The 23,990-nt window shown below is 48.8% G+C and overlaps 1 protein-coding gene across 5 annotated transcripts; it reads right to left on the bottom strand.

Annotated features, from left to right (window-relative positions):
- Positions 1-1,534: 1,534 nt before the first annotated feature.
- On the bottom strand, positions 1,535-14,193 carry LMBR1L (limb development membrane protein 1 like). 5 transcript variants are annotated; one of them, XM_065888278.1, is made up of 17 exons: positions 13,834-14,193; positions 10,836-10,920; positions 9,502-9,535; positions 8,314-8,453; positions 8,023-8,126; positions 7,247-7,373; positions 6,663-6,731; positions 6,461-6,525; positions 6,042-6,114; positions 5,865-5,948; positions 5,693-5,769; positions 5,051-5,128; positions 4,827-4,900; positions 4,502-4,592; positions 4,352-4,418; positions 2,332-2,493; positions 1,535-2,131 (listed from the first exon to the last, which is right to left on the bottom strand). In XM_065888278.1, the coding sequence occupies exons 1-17, from the start codon at positions 13,903-13,905 to the stop codon at positions 2,064-2,066; spliced, it is 1,470 nt and encodes a 489-aa protein (XP_065744350.1). In that variant the 5' UTR covers positions 13,906-14,193; the 3' UTR covers positions 1,535-2,063. The 5 variants fall into 5 exon arrangements, with proteins under 5 accessions (XP_065744350.1, XP_065744351.1, XP_065744353.1 ...); XM_065888279.1 differs by having other exon boundaries at positions 2,064-2,131; positions 4,502-4,598; positions 4,773-4,840; positions 13,834-13,905; XM_065888281.1 differs by having other exon boundaries at positions 2,064-2,131; positions 4,827-4,840; positions 13,834-13,905.
- Between the last annotated feature and the right edge of the window lie 9,797 nt (positions 14,194-23,990).

Here is a 23,990-nt window from a genome sequence, read left to right as displayed (position 1 = left end):
GTGGTCCTCCCCCAACCTCCCCCACTTCCATCTCTCCTCCTTAGCAGTAACCAAGACTGGAAGGGCTGGATACCAGGGGACCATTTTCCCTGGTAGCTTTGCAGTCTTCTGCTGGGAGCTTCCCCAGAATCAGGAACAGAGCTTCATACCTATAGTCTGGTTTAGGACTTCAAACTTTTGTCCCCTCTCTTATCCTTGCCAAACACCCAACTTGTGGATTGGAAACTGCTGGAGGGCAGTGGGTACTTAAAGTCATAGTATCTAACAGTCTGATGATCTCTTCCCTTTACCCTCCATCTAGTCACCTCTTTATCTTTCTCCTTCTCTGCCCCCGCTGGAGCCATTCGGGTCTTATCTCAGAGGCTCTGAGCCTGCAACACTTCACCCATTAATCTACTATCATTTAGAAATCTTTCTCTTGGGCTTCCCTGGTGGCGCAGTGGTTGGGAGTCCGCCTGCCGATGCAGGGGACGCGGGTTCGTGCCCCGGTCCGGAAGATCCCACATGCCGCAGAGCGGCTGGGCCCACGAGCCATGGCCGCTGAGCCTGCGCGTCCGGAGCCTGCGCTCCGCAACGGGAGAGGCCACAACAGTGAGAGGCCCGCGTACCGCAAAAAAAAAAAAAAAAAACACCTTTCTCTAAGAAGCCCTCCCTGATGTTCTGACACTGGACCTCTATGTTTCCTTGAGAACCAGTTATTAACTGCCATCCACTGTGGTATGGTATTAAAATTATGTCACCCTTACTACACACAGCAGTTCTTAAGCACAAACTTAAACACAGTCTTAGCTGATCACCTGGCCTATAGTAGGGTGCTCAGCAAGTATTTGTGGCACTACACTTTTTTTTTTTTGGTATTCCATACTCACTCCTCACTCAGCTCTATGGCTAACATTCACAGTAACTGTGTACATTAGAAAAAAGCAGCCCTTCCTCAAGCCACCTGATTGCCATTTGCAAGAAAAGTCATAGTAACTATACATACAGTGACTGTGAGGTGAATGGTGCCTCTAGCAGTTGGGCAATGTACAATCTACATAACCATGAGCGGAAACTTTGCCTCTACCCCCAACATAGCAGGGGGGCTTGCAGAGTATTCAAGACACTGATAGCCTTGGGAAAGATCGAGTTAGGTTCTTCTCCGAGAATCATAAACCCTTGTCAGGCAGCCACTTCTTTTACTCTACATCCAATAGGCAGGTCAAGGAGGAAAGGGCTGGTGTAGGGGGGAAGGGGATATTATACAGGGGGATGTTATCCCATTCCTACACTGATGCCCACCTACCCCCAATAACCAAGGCACAGAAATAAGGCCTGGGCATAGGGAAAAGTCAGGTGACCAGCCAGCTTTAAGGAAGGCTAAGGGAAGAGGAGCTTCCCACTGCCTAACACCAGACCCAAGTCCCCAAAGGTCACTGAGGATACGGATGGAGGGGAAGGGAAAGGATGGTGGCAAGGACCCCTCTGTTTCTCTCTGCAGACTCAGGACTGGTGGGAGCAAAGCTGTTCAAATAGACAGAGACAGGCCCTTTATAAAAACAAAAGCAGACCCTGGGATCAACTTTATTGCTGATGGTTGTGGCCTCTCCTCCCTATGACCCTGTCTCTCCAGTGGTCCATAGCTCCTCCAGGATAGCACAGGGCTTAGGCTCTGCTGGGCCAGAGGCAAGGGAGACAATCTGCCTCCCAAGTCTGCCCCCAGCACAGTCCCTCCCCTGCCCCCACCCCACCCTATTGCACATCAAATCATGTAAACATGGCTATGGGCATGGCCCGGAACAGCAGTGAGGCAGATTGATGTGTAAACGAATTTGGGACCGGGAGCCAGACCCAGTCACCCAGCCCCACCTCACGCTGGGGCCCACAGTTAAATCTGGAAAAGCTGGGGGGCCTGGTCCCAAACTCTGGCTCAGATGATGCAACAGTGCAGACAGCTCAGCTCCCCTCTGCCACCCACCCTCTCAGATTCCAGGTCCTGAGGTCCACCCACCCCTGGGCACCCCTCCAGGCCTGGGCAGCAGATGGCAGTGTCCAGTTTTCTCCCTCCCACCCCCAGCTGGAGGTCACTGGTGCTGGGTCTTCCTAGATGCCCGGGGGAAACCGGAAACCGGCAACGGCAGTCTGTCCAGCCCTGTGGAAGAGGCAGGGTGGGCAGTCAAAAGCGGGATATAGGTTCAGTCCTCAGGGATAAGACAACCAAGCCACAGAATGGGTGGATGAGATACGCTGCAAACAAAGCAGACAGCATGCCATCTCCCCTGCTTGGGATGACCACTGTTCCAGAGGGCTCCATCCCACAACCCCACCAGCCTCACCCCCACTCCCTCTCACCAAAGGCCCGGATCAGCTCTGCCCGCACAGCTGCGGTGAAGGTTTTCACCAAACAGAGAGTGGTGAGGCCCGCGAAGGCTGCGTTGTAGAGGAACACGATGTAGAAATTGCCCAGCCAGTTGAAGCGTCCGAAGTCACCCAGAAGGTCCAAACGAGTGAGCCCTGAAGTACAAAGGCCAGGATGGGAGGTAGGCTCCCCAACCCTTCCCTGGCTCAGAGCCCAGCTTTCTGCTGCCTCCTGGTGGCCACATCTCAACACTGCAACTAATAGGTTGGCTTCTATTCATTCGTTATTCCTATCTCCCAAGCTCTGTCTCAGGGACAGTTCAGGGCTATTGAAGAAAGTGTCAGCAGCTAGGCTTGCTTTAACTTCCCTTCCAGAGTTTGGCATCTTCTCCCATGGGGGGGTGCCCTCTGGCTCCAGGAGTCCTGAGGAGCATCCTGGGCCTGCTACTTGTTCCTGGGCCAGGAGCCTACAAGCCAAATGTCACCAAATGTTTTTTTTAGTAGACAGAGCAGTGTGGAGGCTAAGACCTCTGACTCTGGTCATGGCTGCTTTGGTTCATATCTGAACTCCACCCTATCTAACTGTGTGATCTGGGGCAAATTCATTAAATATCTGTGCCTCAGTTTCTTCAACTATAGAGAAAATAATGCGACTGTGAGAATTAAATGAGACAACACACATAAAGCACTATATGTGCCAGGCACTATTCCAACACTTACCGAGCCCCTAACAGTAATAATATAATCATCACAAATTAAAATTCTGGACGGCTTCCCTGGTGGCGCAGTGGTTGAGAGTCCGCCTGCCGATGCAGGGGACACGGGTTCGTGCCCCGGTCCGGAAGATCCCACATGCCGCGGAGCGGCTGCGCCCGTGAGCCACAGCTGCTGAGCCTGCACGTCCGGAGCCTGTTGCTCCGCGGCGGGAGAGGCCACAAGAGTGAGAGGCCCGCGTACCGCAAAAAAAAAAAAAAATTCTGGAGCCCCGCCCCCCCCCACTTAAAAAATATTCCTACCAGCATCCAACCTTAAAGGAACTAACTGGTGGACCCACAGGCCAAGTTTCCTAAATCACCATGGCATAAGTACAAATGGTAGAGTAGAGAGAATATGAACTTAAGCATCAAATAGAACTGACTTAAATACTAAATCATGTACAGTATATGGATGATGATGGTGGGGAGGAGGGGAACCTATGCAACTCCCCTACTACCTTGGGTGAACCAGTTACACTTTTGAACATTTTTACCAGGTAATGCTAGATCATAGCTAAAGATGGGAGAAGAATTGAGCATGTTATTTGATGCCCAGTGTGTAGAAAAAGCACTGGACACTGGACTGGGGTTCAGGAGACAGAGGTTCTAGCCTGACTTGGCCTTGCTTCAAACAAGCTGTATAACTCTGGGTAAATCAGTTAGCTTTTCTGTTTCTCTTTTTTTTTTTTCTTTTTTTATCTTAGTTTGGCCACGCAGCGCGGCAAGCCAGGATCTTATTTCCCCGACCAGGGATGGAACCCACGCACCCTGGAGTATAAGTACGGAGTCTTAACCACTGGACGGCCGGTAAAGTCCCTATTTTTCGTCTTTTAAATGAGAATGTTGGGACTTCTCTGGCAGTCCAGTGGTTAAGACTCCGTGCTTCCACTGCAGGGGGCAAGGGTTGATCCCTCATGCCGCAGAAAAAGAAAGAACTGTTTATCAGATGATCCACCGCAAAAGAAGATTTTGGGGAAAGTGGTGCTTCTCCACCAAAAAAAAAAAAAAAAAATGGAAGTAAGTAGGGGAGGCTGTGGGATGGATGTAGCAAATGGAAAAAGTATGAGCTTTGAAGCAACACTACTCTGAAGCTCAGCATAGCATTTTATAGAGCCTCTGTTTCTCCATCTGTAAAATGGAGATAATCCCTCCTCATAGGTTTGTTGTGGGAATTAGAGAGAGCATGAATATAATGTGTCTGCTTAGTACCAGTGGGTACTCAAAAAAAGCCAATTCTCTTACCTCCTTTTGCTACTTACCCAGGGTTCGAGAGAAGACAGGAAGTGCTGAGCTTAGGACCAGGAGACAGACACAGTTGCCAATTATCTGGGTGGGATTAAGGAAAGGGCAGGTCAGGGTAGCAGAGCTGCCAGCACCTAGTGCCCAGGCACGCCCCCCAGGCCAGCTACCTGCGTCATGGCTGTGTCATGCCATCTGGGCCGCAGTCCCCAGAAGAGTGGAGAGCTGTAGAATCCCATGACCGAGGAAACCATCAGGTAACTGTCACTGGGTTAGGGAAGAACTGGTCTGCTCCCAAGGATTAATGCCTCATCTCAAAGGGAACAGACCTCTCTCCCCCAGCGCTCCTTTCAAATCAAGTCTTTTCCTTCTTTCTGAACCCCGGGTTGGCCAAGTCTTGCCCCCTTCCCTATCACTCCCACTGTAGCTCTGCCCAGCAACCCAGAGGAGACAGGTTTGGTGAAGAGAGGCAACGGTGGGTTTCCAGAAAGATACAAGATGAGTACGACCTGAACGACGGCACCAAAGGAGCCCAGCTTGGAGAAGGAGACCTGGCCCAGGGAGGCACCCTGAGAGATGGAGCAGTGTCACTGTGCAGCATGCCCCACCATCATCAATGCCACCCGCACCCAGCCTACCCTCTGGCCTCAGCTTCTGCCCCCTCACCCAGCCTTTCTTAGGCCCTCCCCAAAAGACACGGTGGGAGGGCAGCCCAGTACCTGCATGCCCCGGGGCATGGCAGCCTCATCGATGAGCAGCTCCAGGATGTGGATGGCCACAGTGAGCACAGACAGACCCTGTGTGAGGCAAGGTCATGGACTCCCATCCCTGTCCCAGCCCACGGTTGTATCCAGAGTTGAATGTTAAGAGCAGACACTCTGGTCCAACATTTTCAGTTTCCAGTTAGCTGTGTGGGACCTCCTGAAGGCTGATGCTAGCAAGAGAGCACCTTTGAGGGTATTATAAGATGCACCCTCTCCAAATGGGAAAGATTGCAAAAAGGCCAAATAGAAAAATATACCTCTTCCTCCAGACAAATAAGACTTATTCCCAAGTCCAGGATGTAGCAAATGGGGGGATGGACTGGATTTCGACCCTTATTTTCACCCCAGAGCAAAGCTGCAAAACTGTTTAGGCCCTGCGTGGCCTTGGGCAAACTCCTTAACTTCTCAGTTTCATCATCTACAAAATGGGGACGGATGTGCTCAGCACAAGGCGGGACACAAAGTAGATACTAGTTGAGAGACAACTACTATTATTGATGATAACCAGGTCCTTGCATCTCCTCCCTGCTCCCTGAGAAGGTCTAAGGTACTCAAGGGCCTACTACCTCCCACCCCCACCAAGGCTGGTATCCGTACCGTCAGTACCAGCAAGCACAGCATGGCCAGTGGGTAGCCCAGGTTCCGCTGCCAGGCTGAAGCCTTCCGCCGCTTCTCTGTGCAGGGATGGGAAGCAGTTAGCAAGGGCCTGGAATGAGGCTCTCTTCTCCTTGGGGAAAGCAGGCATCCCAGTGCCTACCAACCCACATACCCAGCAGGACCCTCTGTGTCTGCAGAGCCAGGACCCGTCTGTGCAGCAGTTCCATGTCCAAGGGCAGCCAGCAGGAAGTGGGATCTGAGGGCAGAGAAGATGGTGCTGTCCCCGAGTCCTGCACAGGCCCTGCCCAAGCCACGCTCACCATCCCAACTGGGAAGAGCTGCGTCTCACTGCAAATCCTGCGGGTCAAAGCTGCCTCCTCAAAGGCCGAGCAGTGCAGCTGCTCCTCCAGGTCCTCCAGCAGCTGTGGGCAGGGGAAAGGGAGGGATGGGCTGTCAGAGGCTCCCTGATCCCAAAGGCCCCAGGCGAAGCCTGCTCACCTCAGGCCTCCTTTGTCCTACTCCTTCCCCTTCCCTCATTCACCACCCTGCGGCCAGGCTCTTTATGCAGTCCCTCCCAGCTGCCATGTCTTCTGCTTTGTATGCCTGGTGACCAGCTCCAGGTGATGAGGGTCAAGGATACAGGAGCCAGCAAAGGCTGTGGCCCTCTGCAAGGTGTGCACTGCACAACTGTAGGGTTGCTTCATTGTTTGGCTCCAGCTTTGCAGGAAGCCCGCCCTGCAGGATCAAAGGACAAGGGGCACTACATACCCGGGGCTTGACCAGCAGCTTCCCAGTGACCGAGAACATGCGGGCGAGACCTAGCGGAGTACACACTGTGGGGACAGGAGCCAGTCACCTACCAGACCCTTCTCTCTACCGCTTCCCCGTCCCACCCTTCCATTCCGTCTTCCACCCTGGTTGCTCTGGCCTGAGGACCTTACCCATTCCCTCCCAGGTCCTGAACACTCACCCAGGAGCAGCAGGACCCCGAGGAAGGAGATGCAGGAGTAGAGGTAGGGGAGGTAGTACTCCCAGAAGTCTAAGGGTTAAAAAAAAGTATGTCAGCCCATCTCTCTCCTCCTGCTTACTGGGGGATGACAGGCCTCAGAGTCTAGGCAAAGGCACAAGACAAAAGCCTATAGGGGTTAGGAAAGTAATGTAAATGAGGAAAGCTGGCCAGCAGAAGAAGGAGCGACAGAGACTATAGCAAACTGGAGATCCTATCTAAAGGGCACAACCACTATTTGGCCCAAGTCACTGGGGCCTAGTGTGGCCAGATCCTCAACCTTGTCAAGCAAAGCCAGAAACCTGGATATTAATGTGAAATCTCCCCGTTTCAACGGACTCACATTCTTTGTAATCATTGCATGGGCCCAGTGGAACACTTCTACAGGTTGGATTTGGCCTGAAATCCATCCATTTGAAACTTCAGTCTAAGGGGGAAGGTCCCAAACTGCTCCACTTTAGAGGGATACAGTTGGTCCGGGCAAGGGAACATCGGCCAGCTGAAGAGTCAGCCGGCCTGGAGGGTGGGGAGGAAGCTGGCCTTCTCACCATACAGGGACTCCATGCTGGCCTTACTGTTGTCCACAATGGCTGACGCCACCCACACCATTCCCAGCACCAGCAGAGTGAGGAACATCAGCATCACCACCGTCTCGTAGACCCGGGCCAGGACACCCTACAGGAGGAGGCAGTAGGTGGGGGGCGGGCAGTGTGGGGAAGGAAGGAGACAGCAGAGATGGCAGCTTGGCTGGGGACCCGAGAGGACCGGATTCAGGAGGCAGCAGAGGGCGTTTCCCGCTTACTCTGCTAAGTCACTCTGTCCTCCTGCCCCACAGTCCCGGATCATTCCCTCTACTGGATATCCTTCATTTGCAATCCCCCTCCCCAGATCCCTTCTCCATCCCTGTCTTGCCCTCGGAGGCTGACCCCGAGGTCTGTGCCACATAAGCTCTTTGCCCTCTGGTTTCCTGTTCACCTTGCCCAATGGGAAGGGCTGGCAGGAGAGTGGAAGGTAGGAAGAGAAAGAGTCCAGGGTAATTTTTTGTGTTTCCTCCCACCTTGGGTACCTTTGACATTAGCTCCTCTCCTGGGTGGCCACACCTCCCCAGCTTCCACTATCAGTGGGTTCCAGAAATTATTTCTTCCTCTGGCTCCCACAGGCTTAGGGGTGGTAATGACCTCCTGTTGTCACTAGCGCCTCAAGCCCCTTAGTGCTGATTAAACGTCCGCAAATAGTCTCTTCATTAAAATCTCTTCAGTTGAACCCTCTCAGTGGAATTCTGTCTCCTGTCTGCACGGATTGATTGACACATTCCCCCACTCACCTTTCTGGAGCCAGCGAAGCCCTCAGACTCAGTGAAGAAATATGCAAAGGGCATGAGGAAGATGAGGGACAAGTTGGAGAAGAGGAAAACGAGGTTCCAGAGGCCTAGAGCAAAAAAGGAGAAGCAGAGATGGTCATTAAGGGGGGACCCCAACCCACTGGGGACTGACCATGTGGCAGGGAAGGCGGGAGGGATGGGGTGCTCTATGAGTGATTAGCCCAGGCTGTCTGTGTCTGCCCTACCCAATCTGCTCTCCATCCCCACCCTCAGCTGCAACCAGGATCCATGTACCATGGATGAGGGAGCCGTTGAGCCACTGGATGTAGTAGTTCCGAGACAGTGAGAGCAGCACCTCGTTGCTGATGATGGAGAAGGGCAGGAGCAGGACAGCACCCAGGGCGACTGCCAGGGTGAAGGTGCACAGCTCGAGCCTGGGCAGAGAAGGGGAAGTGCCTCTGATTAGCTCAGACACTCACTTCCCTGGGCCCAAGAAGCCCCATTCATCCCCACAGGCACTTGTGACTTCTCCTAGAACCAGCTGTAGCAGTGACAGACCTAGGGAAAGAGCTGTCTAGCTGGGGCTCTACCCACTGCCTCCCCACCGTAGCCCTTACCTCCAGGAAAGCCTTGGCATGTGGGATGGGAACACCTCAGGCATTTATGGGAAACTGGTCGCCTGCCATATCACTTGCCCAGACTGTCCCCAGGAATGAGGTCCTCCTGCACTTGCCTATAGGGTGTGCCGGGCATGATGCCAAGCTAAGGGGCCTGACTTCTCTGCTCAGCTCAGGGAAGTGGATTTCTGAGCTTGCCTTCTTCAGCCTAGACAGAGCAGGGTCACTCCATATGGCTATGCCCTATGGGAAGGTACTAAGGCAAAGCGGGGACAAGGGAAGTTGAAACCCAGCTTCATAGCCAAGGCCTGTGCCCTGGGCTGCATCAGCTGAAATGAAGGGACAATTATCTAGTTGGCCCATGGGAGGTGAGAGGGGGGTTGCCTTTTAATCTGTTGCCTGTTGAATCAGAGGGGTCATCTCTATATTTTTCTCTTTAGGCGCTAGTGAATAATAACAGCCTAGAGTAAGGGCCATCCTCTCAGAAATAAGCACGCCCCGCCTTTGGGGGTTCCACCTTCCCCATCCCCTGCCATTTCCATCAGTCTGTATCCCCACCCCACACCCTCTCCAGTGGCTGCTGGGAGGTGAAGCCAAGCTGGAGCCACTTCTGGTGACTTAGGCCCGCAGAAGAGGCTTCAGAGTTCCTGGCCAAGAGGCTGCTTGAAGCTCCTGGCCTAACCTGGGAGACAGGAACAGCAGCTTTTCCAAGCATCCCTCGGATAGCGTAAAGCCAGAAGAAGCCAGAAATGGGGCGGAAGCAGAAACTCTCTCTTCTGACACCTTACTCTCCCCCAGCTCCAGGGGTCTCAGATCCCAGCTTCTAAAGGCTACTAGTGCCAGGTGCTGAGGCAATGACACTCACGCAATCTTGTTGACTGTAGCATCTTCATCATCCGCTATAAAAGACAGAGGCATGGGGAAGAGGCAGGCCATCAGTGTGCAGCTCTGGGAGCCATCTGTGTTGCAGTGTGCTCTCTTGCTCCCTCCTGTCTCCTGAAAGAAGGGCCTGGGCCCACTGAGGCAGAGCTGGGCAGGAGGCCCTGGGAGAGCTCACACTATGAACCCCACAACCTATTCTCTGGCCAGGGTGGCAGCTAAAAAATCAGTGGTCCCAGGGGCTTCCCTGGTGGCGCAGTGGTTGAGAGTCCGCCTGCCGATGCAGGGGACACAGGTTCATGCCCTGGTCCGGGAAGATCCCACATGCCGTGGAGCGGCTGGGCCCGTGAGCCATGGCCTCTGAGCCTGCACATCTGGAGCCTGTGCTCTGCAACGGGAGAGGCCACAACAGTGAGAGGCCCGCGTACCGCAAAAAAAAAAAAAAAAAAAAAATCAGTGGTCCCAGGTGGAGAGAGTATGGACCAGAAATTCCCCCACTTCCCTCCTTCCCCAGCTCTCCTCCATCATAGGTTCCTCTTTGTAAGCTGCAAATACAATGAATGACTGGTCTGTGAAGTTGGTTACATCAGTGGCTAGGTATAGCAAAGGGAAATGGCGGGGGCGCAGCGGGGGAGGGAGAATCATGGAGAAAGTCCCCAGGGAAATCACACTGAGGACTAGCTGCCTTCTTGGCTGAGGGTGCATAAAGCCGTCTGGAGGGGAGGAAAGCTTCAGGCCAGGACAGGAAGATCTGGACAGGCTGGAGCTAGGAACTGTGGTAAGTGTGTCCCTCCCCTTAACCACACAATGCCTACAGAAAGCTTTCATCTGAACTCTCTACCAAGAGAAAGGTCACCATCACCAGGTCCTGGGGCCCCAGTGGTCAGGGAGGTCTCTGGCCCTGGGTATAGGAGCACTAGGACAGGAGATGACAGAGCTTGTGCCCATGATAACATTCACCCTGCAGCTGCCTGCTTTAGGTTCACAGAGAGCTTTCACATTAGCCATCATATCTGCCCTACACAATGACAGTGGACTGGGTAGAGACTGTTAGGCTCATTTTGTAGAGGATGCAACTGAGGGTCACAAGAGTTGCATTACTTGCCCTGTGGCTCTGTTAGTTGAGGGACTTCCATCTAGACTTTCCACTCTACCACCTTGTCTCTGCCTGTGGAGGGAGGGAGGCAGAAAAGGCAGAGGCTCCAGAAGGGCCACCCCTCCTTTCCCAGCAGGCACCATAGGACGCTTCCCCTGAGGCTGGTGCCATGGCAACGGGAACACTGGCAGAGGGCGGGCAGAAGGGAGGGAAGTCACAGGTACCTGTGGTGAACTCAGCAGGCTTCTTGAAGCGGGTCAGGGCGATGTGGCAGAGGATGTAGAGTGTCGCAAACAGAAGTGTTGAGATCTGTGGCAGAGTATGAGCGAGATGAGAAGCTCTAAGCCCCACACATTTCACAGCCCCAATGGCCTCTCTTAATTCCACAGGGACACTTTCCCAAAACTAGGCTCCATACTTCCAGGGGTTCCATCTTTCTCCCCAGTACTTCCTTCTAGTCAAGGCCTCAGGGGCCTACAATAAGCATCAGACAGGGGCTGTCCCATGCACTTGGGAAAACAGTACCATGCCCAGCTCTACAAGGGTTTTCTCCCAGGAAAAAAATAGTTCCAACTGAACCCTGGTTGGTAAATTGTCAGAGAAGACTCCTAGAGATGCACATATCCGCACACCTGAAACAGGCCACAGAACCAGAGGGAATTGACTCCTAGCACATTATTGGAAAAGGAAGCAGGTTTGAGGGGAAGAAGGGGATGTCTGCATTGTCCTGGTGCTGCACCCCCCTCTTCCTCCACTCCCACCTTGATCCAACTCTAGGAGAAAATAAGTAGGAATCATGTTCCTAGACCAACTCAGAGCTTCCCCTCTGTTTATTCAGGGGCCCTGAAAGATCAGGTCTGCTCTGGGCCAAACTAGAGCCTCTTTGATGCCCTGTCCTTAATAGTAGGCTTTAATTGGGGCCCCACATCTATAAAGTTTCTAGAGCTGGCATCAGCCCCTTTAAAAGCTATCAATCCCTGGTCCCTACCTAAGGTGATTTGCAACTGCAGGGTAGGCCTCAAAGGGTCTGTCCCATGCCCCTGGGGGACTACTCCTCCAATGGACAGTTATGGCAGGACTTGGCCAGGTTATTCTACACATGCATGCATCCCTACTCTACCGCAAGTAAGCTGCTATTGCCCAGGGAAGGAGCCTCTAGACAGCTTGGCTCCACAACCAGGGCCAGAGAATCTTGAGATGTTATTGCGTTTGAAGTAGGCAGGATCAGGGACTTCCCTGGTGGCGCAGTGGTTAAGAATCCGCCTGCCAATGCAGGAGACACGGGTTTGAGCCCTGCTCCAGGAAGATCCCACGTGCCACGGAGCACCTAAGCCCGTGCACCACAACTACTGAGCCTGCGCTCTAGAGTCTGAGAGCCACAACTACTGAGCCCACATGCCACAGCTACTGAAGCCCGCACATCTAGAGCCCATGCTCCGAAACAAGAGAAGCTGCTGCAATGAGAAGCCCATGCACCGCAACAAAGAGTAGCCCCCACTCGCCACAACTAGAGAAAGCCCACACGCAGCAACGAAGACCCAACGGAGCCAAAAATAAATAAATCTAAAAAAACAAGGCAGAATCAGTCTCATAGGTGCTCCAGTCCCCAAGAGGAGCTGACCCTACAGGGAATCTGCATACAGCTCTCTATGCAAAGAGAGAAGTCATAGACCCCAGGAGAACCAAGGGTCCAGGACAAAACTGTAGCTTTTAATATCAGGGAAGTAGGGTAGAATGAGCCACTCAGATTGTAACTGCAAGATTTTTACTGCCTAGTGCTCTGCCCTGGGCTTGCTTAATAAGCAGGAAGGTGGGAGGGCTCAAAAGGTCAGACTGGAGTTCCACGCAGTTCCATGCAGTTCCAGCAGAGGCTAGGTCATTTTCTAGAGCAGGGGATTGGAGCCAGATGGGGGAGGTACTAGAAGCCTTCAGGCTGCCCTTGGCCAGCACTGATGTCCTCAGCTAATGGGACTAAAGGATGGGGGAGACATCCAGGAGGCTGCTTCTCTGTCCAAGGTCTCATCCCTCCCTGTTCTCCAGGAATGTGGGTCTCTGGTTCTACACTGTCTCAAGGCCTGGGTGTGCCTCCACGATATGCCCAACCCTGTCATGTGGAACTATCCACTAAGAAACACACAAGGAAAGCTTCCTGAAAGCAGATCTGGAGCTCTACACATGGACAGATATACTGCCTACTTCTCAGTCCTCACAGATAAGGGCAGACCTAGTTATGCCATGGCTCACTTTAGCCCTCCTCCGATCTGAGGCTGCCCAGGTCAGACTAGGGACAAGTCTGAGAAAAATGAAGGATGACCCCATCAGTGGGTTCTCCACTCACTAACTTCTATTCTTCTAAACCCTTCCCTTTCCCTTTAGTATTTGTGGGTGAGGGCTACCCAGGGGAGCTCCAAGGGAGGAGACAGAGAAGAAAGGAGAGAGATGAGAGTTCAGAGCAGGCCTGAGAAAGATGCGATCCCCTAAACTCCACTGGGTGCCCCTGGCCCAGAAGTGAGGAGTCCCTTGCTGTGTGGCAGTTTCAGCTGTAACTCTAGGTGGCAGTGAGGCAGTAAGGAAAGCAGCCAGGTGCCCTCTGTAGCACCGGGGGAAACCACTCACAGGAAATCCCTGAATGGCTGGGAAGCTAGGAAACTCGGCTTGCAGGATTTCTAACAAACACCAATAAGGGGGAGGAAAAGAAGGGCAAACTTTAGTTGTTCCCCATCTCTACACAGTAGAATCCACCTCAGCAAGAGTACTTTCTTCTAAAGTGGGAAACCCACCAAAGTCCACTGTTCGTCTCCCCTTCGTCAAACATTATTTGGGTTTGAGGGGTAAGTGCAAATAAGCCTCCCCCCAGCCAAACCCATCCCTCTCCAACCATCTGACTAAAACCGGCAGGCTCACCAGACTCCCAGACACACGAAGACCTGCACTCCGAACACGGGCGGGGGTGGGGGACAGGAGGGGGGGAGGGGCGTGTCGAGTGGGAGGAACGGAAACCGATCGGCTTTGTTTATCGCGCAGCTACCCAGCTGACCCGATCTAGGGATTCGCCAGCCCGAGCACTGGTCGGACCAGGGCCCTTCGTCGTTAGCCCCTGGACCAAGCATTGTCTGCCGGCACTCTGAGCCCAGGTGGTCTCACTCCGACCCGGACTCTCCCTCTCCCGCGACTCCCGTTCCCCACTTGGTCCTACCCTTCCTGCCCGGGTCCCGCACTCACAATGCACTCGCGGACCTTCTCGTGGAATAGCTGCTCTCGCACGGATAGCAATTCGTAGTCAGCTGCTTCCATACTCTGCTCAGCATGACTGGGGCGGGGGTGTCTCCGGGCCCGGGGAGGACCAGCGGGGATGAAACCGCCGCCGCCAAGCACCCGGACCCAGCGAAGGAGCCGTTTCTTGCAGCCTGTGACGAAGACTCGGGGTAATCTGGGGCTCAGGTTCTGTCGTCTGGACGCCCTTCCCTTAAAGGGGCAGGCACCCGCGGGCCTCGTTTAAAAGGGCCCCGGCCCCCCGCTGCTCCCTCCCCTTTAAGGTCAGGCTTCCGTAGAGTTTCAAAGCAGACCCCAGCCGATAGGCACGCTAAGAGGAAGCGCAAGTCCCGGTTCTATTTTGCAAGAGGCAGAGTGACAACACAACGGATGGGCGGGATCATTCCAGGGAGCGGAACTCATTGGGTCCTACTGAGCTGCCGCTCTTCGCTAGAGGAACGCTGATAGGCTCTCCCCGTGGAAGGCGGGATCTTTGGGGCTTACCGGTGCTCGTTCTAAAACTAAGCAACAGTCTTTTTCACCTCCCGTAGTTGATAAGCAACGAGTGTGACCTTGGTTAAATAAGCCATTTGGATCAGGCCACCCAGGTGGAATGTGAGCGCACCATAGGGTTCTGAAAGGTACGGCTGCTCAGTAACAAAAGGCCCGTAGTAGCATTTTCTTTTTTTCTTTTTTAATTTATTTTTTTATACAGCAGGTTCTTATTAGTTATCTATTTTATACATATTAGTGTATATATGTCAATCCCAATCTCCCAATTCATACCACCAGCACCACCACCATCCCCTCCCGCTTTCCCCCCTTGGTGTCCATACGTTTGTTCTCTACATCTGTGTCTTTATTTCTGCCCTGAAAACAGGTTCATCTGTACCATTTTTCTAGGTTCCACATATATGCGTTAATACAGGATATTTGTTTTTCTCTTTCTGACTTACTTCACTCTGTATGACAGTCTCTAGATCCATCCACGTCTCTACAAATGACCCAATTTCGTTCCTTTTTATGGCTGAGTAATATTCCATTGTGTAGTAGCATTTTCTGAAAGTGTTTATTGTGGGGTGAGGAACCCACTGCCGCCAAGTTTTCACTCAGTCACTTTTGTGGGAGCCCTAGTGTGTGCTAGAACAAATACCAAAGAAAAGTGGATAAGAAACTACAGAAATATCCATCTGAAACTTTGTGAGGAAATGCCCACAGGGGATCATGGGCTGAGTCAAACATTAGCTGACCACCTACTATGTGCCACTCACTTTATAGATTTTATCTCATTTTACCCAGGGAAAGGTATGATTAGCATTTTAGAGATTAGAAAATGGTGAGATGTTGTCACAAGGGATGCAAGTTACCTTCCTATGACCTTGATACATGTACTGTTTGGGAAGTCCCACCTTCGTGGAGTTAAACCCTTCCTCTAAAATGGAGGGAGCAGTACAGGGAAACTTAAAAGAAGGGCTGAGTTTTGCAAAGCCCCCCACTGAAGAATAAGAGCGCAATTCTAAAGGACTAGACTGTGTCCCGTTACTATCTGAGCAAGAGTCAGGGGCCAGAATGAACAAATGAATTCTGTACTCTTGAAACAGGGCATGTACCTTTATCTCTATTCTGTTTCCCCAGTGATTTGAAGTAGAACCTTGGGAAATAAAAAGCATATACTCGTATATACATACATATTTGTATTTGTGTGTATGTTATATATAATATACTACACATGTGTATGTATGTATGTATATATATATGTCTTTGGTAGTAGCAAGATAATGAGAGGACGTGAATAGCTGATTTCCCTTTTAGCAACCAAGCTTGGAGTGAAGAGAATCCAATGAGGAGAGTGGGCAGAGATAGAAAGAGAATATAGCTGGCTGGGTCCTTGGCTCTGTTGCAGGGAAGGAAAGGAGAGCACAGGGAGGTGGCTTGGGCCTGTTGCTGACCCTGGTGCTTAACTCTTATCTTTATCTCAAGCCAAAGTACTTTAACAATCTTGTTAAAACACAAATAAGATCTGCCCCTGCTCAAAATCCCTCAAAAGCAATCCATTTGCACTTAGAAATTCACCTGCCTTATAGTAAGAATACCAAGCCCTGGGAATTCCCTGGCAGTCCAAGTGGTTAGAACTTTCACTGCCGAGGGCCCAGATTCAATCCCTTGTCTGGAAACTAAGATTCCACAAGCCTCGAGGCGCTGCCAAAAAAAAAAAAAAAAAAGGCCCTCAGGGGTTACCAAATGGTGGCCTCTGGGCTGCATTAGACATGCTGTGTTTTGTTTGGCTCACAGAATCTTTAATAAATTTGAACAAACATGCCCTTGTCAGCCCAGCTGTGCATTTGAGTTTGTGACCTGTGAGCTAGCACCTCTCTACTGCTTCAATTTGGCATCATCTTCACCCTGACCTTTGGTCAGTTCCTGGTGGACCCTGCGAAGCTCTTTTCTTCCCCAGGGCTCTGCACTTGCTGTTTCCTCTGCCTGGAAGAGCGCTCCCCTTCCCCCTGCTTCTTCCCAATTCACTTTTGGTTGGCTCTGGTCTCCTTCAGGTTTGAGCTTAAATGTTACCCCACTGCCTTATCTAAAGCAACCTATTTTTGTAATTTCATTTATCACAAGTTGCCATAATTTAATTTGTTTGCATTTGTTTGTTTCCCCCGTATAGGCTCCTAAAGGGAAATAATCATATTTGTTTTGAATGTGGTTATTTCCTTAGCTCTTAGCCCCATGTCTAATTCATGTAGGTGCTCAAATATTGGTAAATGTAGTGAGAAAGATGGCAGGCATTGCTAATTATCAGAAGAGCTGGGTTCTGGTTCTAGCACTGTCATCCTGGGCTATGCTTGATCTCATTTGCAAAACTGGAAGACCCTTAAGATTACTTCCAAATCTATGAATCTAATGCTCACTGTCCTTTACAGTTTACAAGGTGCTGTGACATCACCCAAGTCACAGACTATTACAGCTGATTCTTTCAACAGTTGGCTAGCATAAACTCTGCTTAGAGACTTATCATCATCCAGAATGTACAACTGAAGTGAACTTTAAGAGGCAAAATATCAATAAACAAATAAACTGGAAACCTCATAGTATAAGACAAACTTGAGCTCAGAACTGAGAGAAAGAATCTAGAAGACTTCCCTTGAGAAAGTAGTTTTGAGCCCAGCAGCAATCTGATTTATTTGCCCACAGGTCCTTGAGTCCTTGTTTACAAATCCATGGGAAGCACAATAACTTTTTTCCATTGCCTATGTTTAGAATTGGTGAAAGCTTTTGTTTACTAAATTACCACTCAGAACACTATGCAAAAAGACACTACACGTTCTCTTTTTTTTTTTTTAACACGTTCTCTTTTTAAACTTACCAAATCTTGTAAAGTTGCAGGATACAAAATTAATGCACAGAAATCTCTTGCATTCCTATACACTAACAACGAAAGATCAGAAAGAGAAATTAAGGAAACAATCCCATTCACCATTGCAACAAAAAGAATAAAATACCTAGGAAAAAACCTACCTAAGGAGGTAAAAGACCTGTACTCAGAAAACTATAAGACCCTGATGAAAGAAATCAAAGATGACACAAACAGATGGAGAGATATACCATGTTCTTGCATTGGAAGAATAAATATTGTGAAAATGACTATACTACCCAAAGCAATCTACAAACTCAATGCAATCCCTATCAAATGGCATTTTTTACAGAACTAGAACAAAAAAATCTTAAAATTTGTATGGAGACACAAAAGACCCCAAATAACAAAAGCAATCTTGAGGGAAAAAAATGGAGCTGGAGGAATCAGACTCCCTGACTTCAGACTATACTACAAAGCTACAGTAATCAAGACAATATGGTACTGGCACAAAAACAGAAATATAGATCAATGGAACAGGATAGAAAGCCCAGAGATAAACCCACACACCTATGGTCAACTAATCTATGACAAAGGAGGCAAGGATATATGATGGAGAAAAGACAGTCTCTTCAATAAGTGGTGCTGGGAAAACTGGACAGCTACATGCGAAAGAATGAAATTAGAACACTCTCTAACACCATACACAAAAATAAACTCAAAATGGATTAAAGACCTAAATGTAAGACTGCACACTATGAAACTCTTAGAGGAAAACATAGGAAGAACACTCTTTGACATAAATCACAGCAAGATCTTTTTTGACCCACCTCCTAGAGTAATGGAAATAAAAACAAAAATAAACAAATGGGACCTAATGAAACTTAAAAGCTTTTGCACAGCAAAGGAAACTATAAACAAGATGAAAAGACAACCCGAAGAATGGGAGAAAATATTTGCAAATGAATCAACGGACAAAGGATTAATCTCCAAAATATATAAACAGCTCATGCAGCTCAATATTAAAAAAACAAACAACCCAATCCAAAAATGGGCAGAAGACCTAAATAGACATTTCTCCAAAGAAGACATACAGATGGCCAAGAGGCACATGAAAAGCTGCTCAACATCACTAATTATTAGAGAAATGCAAATCAAAACTACAATGAGGTATCACCTCACACCAGTTAGAATGGGCATCTTCAGAAAATCTACAAACAACAAATGCTGGAGAGGGTGTGGAGTAAAGGGAACCCTCTTGCACTGTTGGTGGGAATGTACATTGATACAGCCACTATGGAGAACAGTATGGAGGTTCCTTAAAAAACTAAAAATAGAATTACCATATAATCCAGCAATCCCACTACTGGACATATACCCAGAGAAAACCATAATTCAAAAAGACACATGCACCCCAATGTTCACTGCAGCACTATTTACAATAGCCAGGTTATGGAAGCAACCTAAATGCCCATCAACAGATGAATGGATAAAGAAGATGTAGTACATATATATACAATGAAATATTACTCAGCCATAAAAAGGAACAAAATTGGGTCATTTGTAGAGATGTGGATGGACCTAGAGACTGTCATACAGAGTGCAGTAAGTCAGAAATAGAAAAACAAATATTGCATATTAACGCATATATGTGGAATCTAGAAAAACAGTACAGATGAACCGGTTTGCAAGGCAGAAATAGAGACACAGATGTAGAGAACAAACGTATGGACGCTAAGGGGGATGGTGGTGGTGGTGGTGGTAGTGGGATGAATTGGGAGATTGGGATTGACATGTATACACTAATATGTATAAAATAGATAACTAATAACCTGCTGTATAAAAAATAAATTAAATTAAATTTCAAAAAAAGACAATCTGGTTAACAAAATAGATTGAATCAATCTGAATAAGTAAATAATAATAAACTTACCAAATCTCCTTTTGTCCAAATCCTATCTACTTCCAAGCCTCAACCCAAATATCTTTTCTTCCAACTTTTCTTGAAGGGATTTCCTCCTTATCTAAACTCCCAAAGCAACATCCAGTTGTATAGTTCAGTGACCAGTTAGACATATATGCACTGTCTCGGACCATTCATTACCTTGAGGTGTTATTTAAATCTTTTGTGTTGTTTAACTTTACCTCCATTTATGTGTTTTCTCCTTTCCTCTCCCCTTACAGAGTTGGAAACCTGTATTTGGCATCTAATACACCCCTTTCATTCCAACACCAGTTCTTAACCCAGTGCAGTTCTCCCAGTGAACACTTGAAAGAATGTTTGTGGATTTGATCTGTCCAGGAGATAAATTACCTATTCTTAGTAGGAAAGGGGCCATCTTGACTGTAGAGAGTACATTTCAATGTTCTCAAGCAACACAGGGAAGGGAACTAATCCAGACTGAGCCTCCTCTAAGTGCTAAGCATTAACAGATACTTTACAAAGATTAGTTTATTTGGTGTCACAAGGATCCTACAAAATAGACTTTATTTTTTTTTAATAGATGAGGAAACAGTTCAAAGAGATTAAGTATCTTGTACAAGGACCTACAATAGTAAGTGGTGTAACTGGGATTTGAACTTGGTCTCTCTGACTCCAAAGCCTCCTTTTTTCCCAGTATTCTGTAGTTGCCTCTTAGTAGATATACCCCCCTAGTTCTGTATTCCCTTCATTACTCTACTGCTTAGATACTTAGTGTAATAGAAGGCTAAAACTTGAACTTCAGTATCCTCAATAACCCTGGTACCTTCCATTTGTATCTAGAGGGCTCACTGTTCTGCTCCTTCCTGTGGGGCTACCTTTGAGCTTCCAAATGATGAAGACTTATTGCCGAACAGCACTTTGAGAGGAGCAGACAGAAGGCCCAGGGCCACCCATCCCACAGGTGACTGGGTTGGGAGAGGGACAGAAAGGGGCATTAGGAAAAGTTGCTCTTTTCTTTAAATGAAAACTTCAAAAACTTTTCATTCAGATTATAGGTTATTTTCATTTTCTCTTTGCTTACCTACATGTCCTAATTTTCCCACAGAAAACACAATAAATACGGAAAAATTCCTGCTCACTCTAAGAATACCATGGACTGAATATGTCCCCCAAAAATGTATATGTTAAAACTGTGACCCTCAATGTGATGTATTAGGAGGTGAGGCCTTTGGGAGGTAATCAGGTTTAGATGAGGTCAAGAGGTACAGCCCTCATGATGGGATTATCTTTTTTTGTGGGGGGGGACAGCCACTGCTGCAAGATCTCCCACCAGGGCTTGAACCCATGCCCCCTGCATTGGGAGTGTGGAGTCTTAACCACTGGATGATGAGGGAAGTCCTGGGATTATCATCTTTATAAGAAGAGGAAGGGAGTAAAGTTTTATTTTCTTCTCCACATGAGGACGCAGCAAGAAGACCGCCAGCCATCTGCAAGCCAGGAAGAGGGCTCTCACTTGACACTGAATCTGCTAGCACCTTGATCTTGGATTTACCAGTCTCCAAATCTTTGAGAAATAAATGTTTGTTGTTTACACTATCTGATCCATGGTATTTTGTTATAGCAGTCCAAACTAAGACAGGCTATAAACCTTCTTCCTTATCTCTGATGGAAATTGGACTAATTCCTAGAAATAGACCAGCAACTTCGGAATTGCCCTCTTGTCTAGGTTGCCAGGGAAGCCAGAAAACCAGAGGTTCCCATTAGGCAAGGCCTCTCTGGGTCTGAGAACTTTTGTTGTTTTTGTTGTTGGCAGGGGTGAGGGAAAGGGTTTAAGAAACATGTTTTGAGAGATTCTGTTCCTTTGTTCCTACCTATCTCTGACTTCTCCAAAAATACTTGAGAGAATAGTCATAATTAAAGATTGGCTTGAGACACCAGGAAAATTTGTGAAATCTTAGACTCTGGGAATCTTAGAAGGATACTAGAAGTCTTCAGTTCTGCCTGTTTGTCCTTCATGACGTGGATGGCGCTGTGGTCCATTGTTGGGCCTAGCTAATTGTTACAAAGTGAGCTGCATTGTTCTTCCTCATCCTTTACTGTGCTCTCTGGGTTTTAAGGAATGAGTCTGCTGCCATTTCTGGACAACAACTCTTCATGGGTTTCTCTTGTAATCTAAACATCCTCATTTCTCTGAGTTGCTTTACCCAGTACCCCTTGCCATTCTACTTACCCCTTGGAGGAAACTCGCTTGTCTGTCCGTATCCTTCTTGAGGTGCCCAGAAACGGGTAACAATTTGCATGGTAGGGTGACCAGTGAAGAGGATAGTGGGAACGCTCACTTGCCTAGCTTTACACAGTGTTGTATAGAAGGAATGTCTAAGGTGACATCAGCCTGTTCTGGCAGCTGGGTCACACCTTCACTCATGGCACACATGCATTTGACCAATGTGAGCCAGTAGAAGTTCCTGCATGCTAGTACCATGAGACATTAGAGCTGAGACCTTAAAGCTGGGCCAGAGACAGGCTGAAGCACTTTTTTAAAAAAATATTTATTGGGCTGCCCTGGGTCTAGGTTGCGTCTTGTGGGATCTTTGTTGAAGCATGTGGGGTCTTTTAGTTGCGGCACACAAACTCTTATTTGTGGCATGTGGGATCTACTTCTCTGACCAGGGATCAAACCCAGGCCCCCTGCATTGGGAGCATGCTGTCTTAGCCACTGGACCACCAGGGAAGTCCCTGAAGGATATTATTTATGAAGAATCTTTAGAACAGAACAGCAGCTTTCCCTTCTACCTCCATTTGATATCACTGTCCACCCTATGGTGTCTTCCTGAGGCATCTTAAATCTTTGGGTCTGGGGAAGAAATGAAGGTAGCATAGGGACAGTCACCTCTAGCTTTCAGAGTTAAAAGTATGAATCTGCTTTTGCTCAAAATTAATTCTTAGACTATGAAAATATATAATCGAGAATCTGACCTAGTCTTACCTAGCCTTCAAGGCCTTGAATAGGAGACACTTGGGTTTTCATCATCAAAGGAAGAGAGTATGAGTTAACTGGGCAAAAGTGGTGGGATCAGTTACGGTTGTAAAAGGTATTATAGGCAGAGAGAAGAGTGTTCGAAGGCCCCAGGAATGAGGTGATAGGCTTAATTCCATCACTGCTGGACACAGTAACATACAGCAGGCTGTCAGTTGGGAGATGGGTTGGTCAGTTGAGGGATGGATGGGTGGGGTAGGGTATTTATTTTGGCAGAGAGGAAGAAGCTGGCCCCTGAAACACAGTGACATCTGTATCTACATGATGATGTCCACATCATCAGGTGGTTATTAATTTTGTATCCGTATTGAGTTCAGTTTGATCTGGCAACATGCTCCTCCATTATTACATGTTGACCCCAAGGCCATATTTTTAAACTCATTCCACCCTGGGAAGCACCCTAGAGGCAGGAGCTGAAGTCAAGAGCTCCAGCAGTGTGGGGATTCCTGTGGCTGACTGATTCACAGTGACCTAGCAGGAGGCTCAGCTGCCTCCAGGAATGGACAGAACAAAAAGTGACAAGCCCTTGAATGGCAGGAATGCCAGGTCAGTCACTTCCTGTTTGTGGTGTTATCTTTTAGGCTCAGCTCCAAAGTGACAGGGAGAGCAGAGTTCACAAATCCGAGCTTGACTTTTCTGGGCAGAGAACTCCTTGTCAGTGGTGCCATCTGCAGGGCATTAAGGAATTTGCCAGGAATTTGATGGGACTGGGAGGGGAAAATGGCATCTCTCTCCTCCCTCCCTCAAACTCTTAATCTGAGCGTGTCCCTAAATCATAGCCCTGGTCCTCCATAGGGCTAAAAGACCCCTATTTCTTGTGGCTTTTTGGCAGGCAATATTTAAGGAACCTGGTCCTACAAGGTAGGACCAGGGCTGTGGTATCACTTCCCTTCTTCCCTGCCAACTGAATCTGTCCTCTGTAAAACACGAAGTGGGCTCCTCCCATTTTAAGGTCACCTCAGTGAGGTTGAGAATGCTGGGTTGTGAAGGCACTTAAGCATTATATTATGGTGTTAAAATTTTGTAAAATGTGGACTTCCCTGGTGGCGCAGTGGTTAAGAATCTGCCTGCCAGTGCAGGCGACATGGGTTCGAGCCCTGGCCTGGGAAGATCCCACATGCCGTAGAGCAACTAAGCCTGTGCACCACACCTACTGAGCCTGTGCTCTAGAGCCTGAGAGCCACAACCACTGAGCCTGCATGCCACAACTACTGAAGCCCACATGCCTAGAGTCTGTGCTCCGCAACGAGAAGCCACCGCAATGAGAAGCCCGCGTACCACAACGAAGAGCAGCCCCTGCTTGACACTAGAGAAAGCCCACTCGTAGCTATGAAGACCCAATGCAACCAAAAATAAATAATTATAAATTAAAAAAATTTTTTTAAATGTGGGTGGGTGTAAATTGAAGGTTGATGTTGTTAACAATCATTATCAGTATTATCACCCTCACCATCTCTAAGTAAACCCTTCTTGGGCTTTATTTCTATTTCTTTTCTAAATAAATGGTTCATTCTTCCTTGGCAGTAGCTCTGGTGTCCTGCTGAGCAGAGCTGTCAGGTCCTGAGGTATCCTGCCCCTCACTTCCCAAGCTTGGACACACAACTCTAAGCTTACAAGTCCTTCCAGACTTGATTGCCCTATTTGCCACCCCTCAACTCCCCACACACCTGGAGAAAGACAGGATGGAACTCTATAGTGCAAAAGGGGAAACAGGCCCAGAAGGTTCAGAGAGCCCGACTAGTGACAGAACAAGGAATCAAGTGTCTCAGTCAATCTGTTTCCAAGGCCTCTCTACCCTGAGGCTCAATTTCTCA

The sequence above is a fragment of the Phocoena phocoena genome, chromosome 11, assembly GCF_963924675.1.
Source record: "Phocoena phocoena chromosome 11, mPhoPho1.1, whole genome shotgun sequence".
NCBI lineage: Eukaryota > Metazoa > Chordata > Mammalia > Artiodactyla > Phocoenidae > Phocoena > Phocoena phocoena.
Note: the sequence above shows the minus strand (reverse complement) of the source record. Positions and strands in the feature narration are given on the sequence as shown.